Genomic DNA, 2,145 nt, shown 5'->3' with positions numbered 1-2,145 from the left:
CAGGATCAGGACCAAGATCAGGACCAAGATCAGAATCAGAATCAGGACCTAGAGTAAGATCAGGATCAGAATCAGAATTAAGATCAGAATCAGGATCAGAGGTGCACACAAACATAGGCGAACGTTTGCAACGTTTTTTGTTTGCCTCGAGTTCTCAGCGAACGCTTGCGAATACTCGAAAGAAAATATAAAGTCCACACTACACATGCTCTACACACATATACATGCACACTACAGAGACAATGTACATCACATATCATTAACAGCCACCGCTGAAGTACTGAGTACAATGCATAATTTATAAGACACAAACAACGTACATAAAGTGCAGGGTGGTAGTGCAAAAATGAGTACGCCAATATGACACAAGTGGCCCAAGAGTATGCAGCATTTTAGGGATGGACGGACGATGAGACAAGAAAGAAAAGAAGCTTGCATGCCTATGTGTTTCCTCGATGCACTTTTAAAAACCTTACTTTAGATTACATTTGTCTATATTAGGTGAGATTCTTAGTTATTTTGTTGTTGTCAACACTACAGGTAAAGAGCCAATGAAATACTGTGCAGTTAAATTACAAGTCAGCTGAGGCCACTTGCCTCAAGTTTCAAGTTGAAAGGGAGTTTTGTGATTTTGTGATTGTAAATAATTTGAGGAAGGGTGGGCGAAGATGAAAGCACCAACTGCAGAAGTAGACAGTGGCTGGTGTTTGGGTCTCTGATTAGTGATTACCTGTGCTGTTTCCCTACATTATTCTCTATATACCAGAATATCTTGGGAGTGAAGACATTTACCAAGAAAAGTCAAGGCAGAACACAGGTCCACAACTTCTAGATCAGTTCTAGAATTGGCTGTCAATGTGGAGCACGAGTCAAATGCCAGTCACATAATGCTGTTAAATGTGAATATGAGGCTTTGCTGCAGACAGGTGAGAGCTATATGTACTGTATGGCAAAGGCTCTGTCTAGAAACGCTGGTTTTAATTGTGACCTTGACCTGTGACCTCATGATACCCTAAAATGAAAATCATCAACGATTGCATCAGACGTCAAATCAATTTTATTTTCAAATTAACTGCATTATCTAATGAATGTTCGATCTGCGAAGGACTTTTCGATGGCCGCATGTAATTGCTATGAAACCACGTATCTGTTTGGCCATTTCATCACGATGCTTCTGCGAAGAGGCCATCACAGAATTAGCTGAAGTATCGTTACCGTTACGCTAAAGGTTGTCACACCAGCTTTTGCATTCTATAAATGCACTGTTCATGTCTAACTAAAGAATAATAACACACGTTATAACATTATAAGCATTGTGAAACTGACTTAGGTTGACGTTACCTAACATCACATCAGCTAACAGTTAGCCGGCTATAGCTGTTACATGATTCAACTGCATTTGCAGGCCACCTTAAGTTATATGATCAAGGGCCCTGGATGCATAGGATTGTGACTGTTTAAAAAAAGAGATGGATTGCTGTCACAGTGCACTGTGCACCGCGATGAATAAGAAACCCCATCATATGGGACGAGTGTGTATACCGGTGTCATTGTGGCTGTCTTCTCAATGACAACTACAACAGTCGCTCGCTACTCAAGCATGGGTAGCATCACGCGGGGCTAGGGTACCTGTTTACACTGACAGATCTGGAAACTCCTTGGCTTGTGCAGAGTCCGATTCCTCGGCCACCGATTGCACCGCTGAACAACCTGCGAAGCGGTGCTCCATGCTTTGTCACCCCTACAACCTGGAGCAGGGAAGAGGGAGATAACTTTAACACTCGCGCTGATCTCAAGAGCGCTGCCATGTTTAACCTGAAGCGTGAGGAAGGACGTCCGCGTCACGTGACAGGTCATAGGACGCTGGGCAACACCACAGTCAGTTAGAGATGGGGGCGTCGTGTTTACTCACTGTTCAATAGTGGTTGCGTCCATTGTATTGTCATATTCGTAAACTAACCTCCACTGCCCATGCCACTGCCTCCTTACACCAAACAACGTTGGCAAGATTTGGGAAAGATTCTTGAAAGATTAGAGTCTTTTAACGAATGTCACCCATTCAAGATTTACTAAAAAGACTACAATCTTTCAAGAATCTTTCCCAAATCTTGTCAAAGTTGTTTGGTGTAAGGAGGCCATAAGCAT

The 2,145-nt window shown here is 42.7% G+C and overlaps 1 protein-coding gene across 1 annotated transcript in view; it reads right to left on the bottom strand.

Annotated features, from left to right (window-relative positions):
• Positions 1-1,832, bottom strand: part of lrpprc (leucine-rich pentatricopeptide repeat containing) — a 43,538-nt gene extending 41,706 nt beyond the window's left edge. Inside the window, exon 1 of the mRNA XM_042066175.1 lies at positions 1,630-1,832. Coding sequence (XP_041922109.1) covers positions 1,630-1,808 — 179 coding nt within the window. The 5' untranslated portion in view covers positions 1,809-1,832. The remainder of the gene's footprint in view (positions 1-1,629) is intronic.
• Between the last annotated feature and the right edge of the window lie 313 nt (positions 1,833-2,145).

Source organism: Alosa sapidissima, chromosome 16 (genome assembly GCF_018492685.1).
Source record: "Alosa sapidissima isolate fAloSap1 chromosome 16, fAloSap1.pri, whole genome shotgun sequence".
NCBI lineage: Eukaryota > Metazoa > Chordata > Actinopteri > Clupeiformes > Clupeidae > Alosa > Alosa sapidissima.
This window is presented reverse-complemented; position numbering and strand designations above follow the sequence as displayed.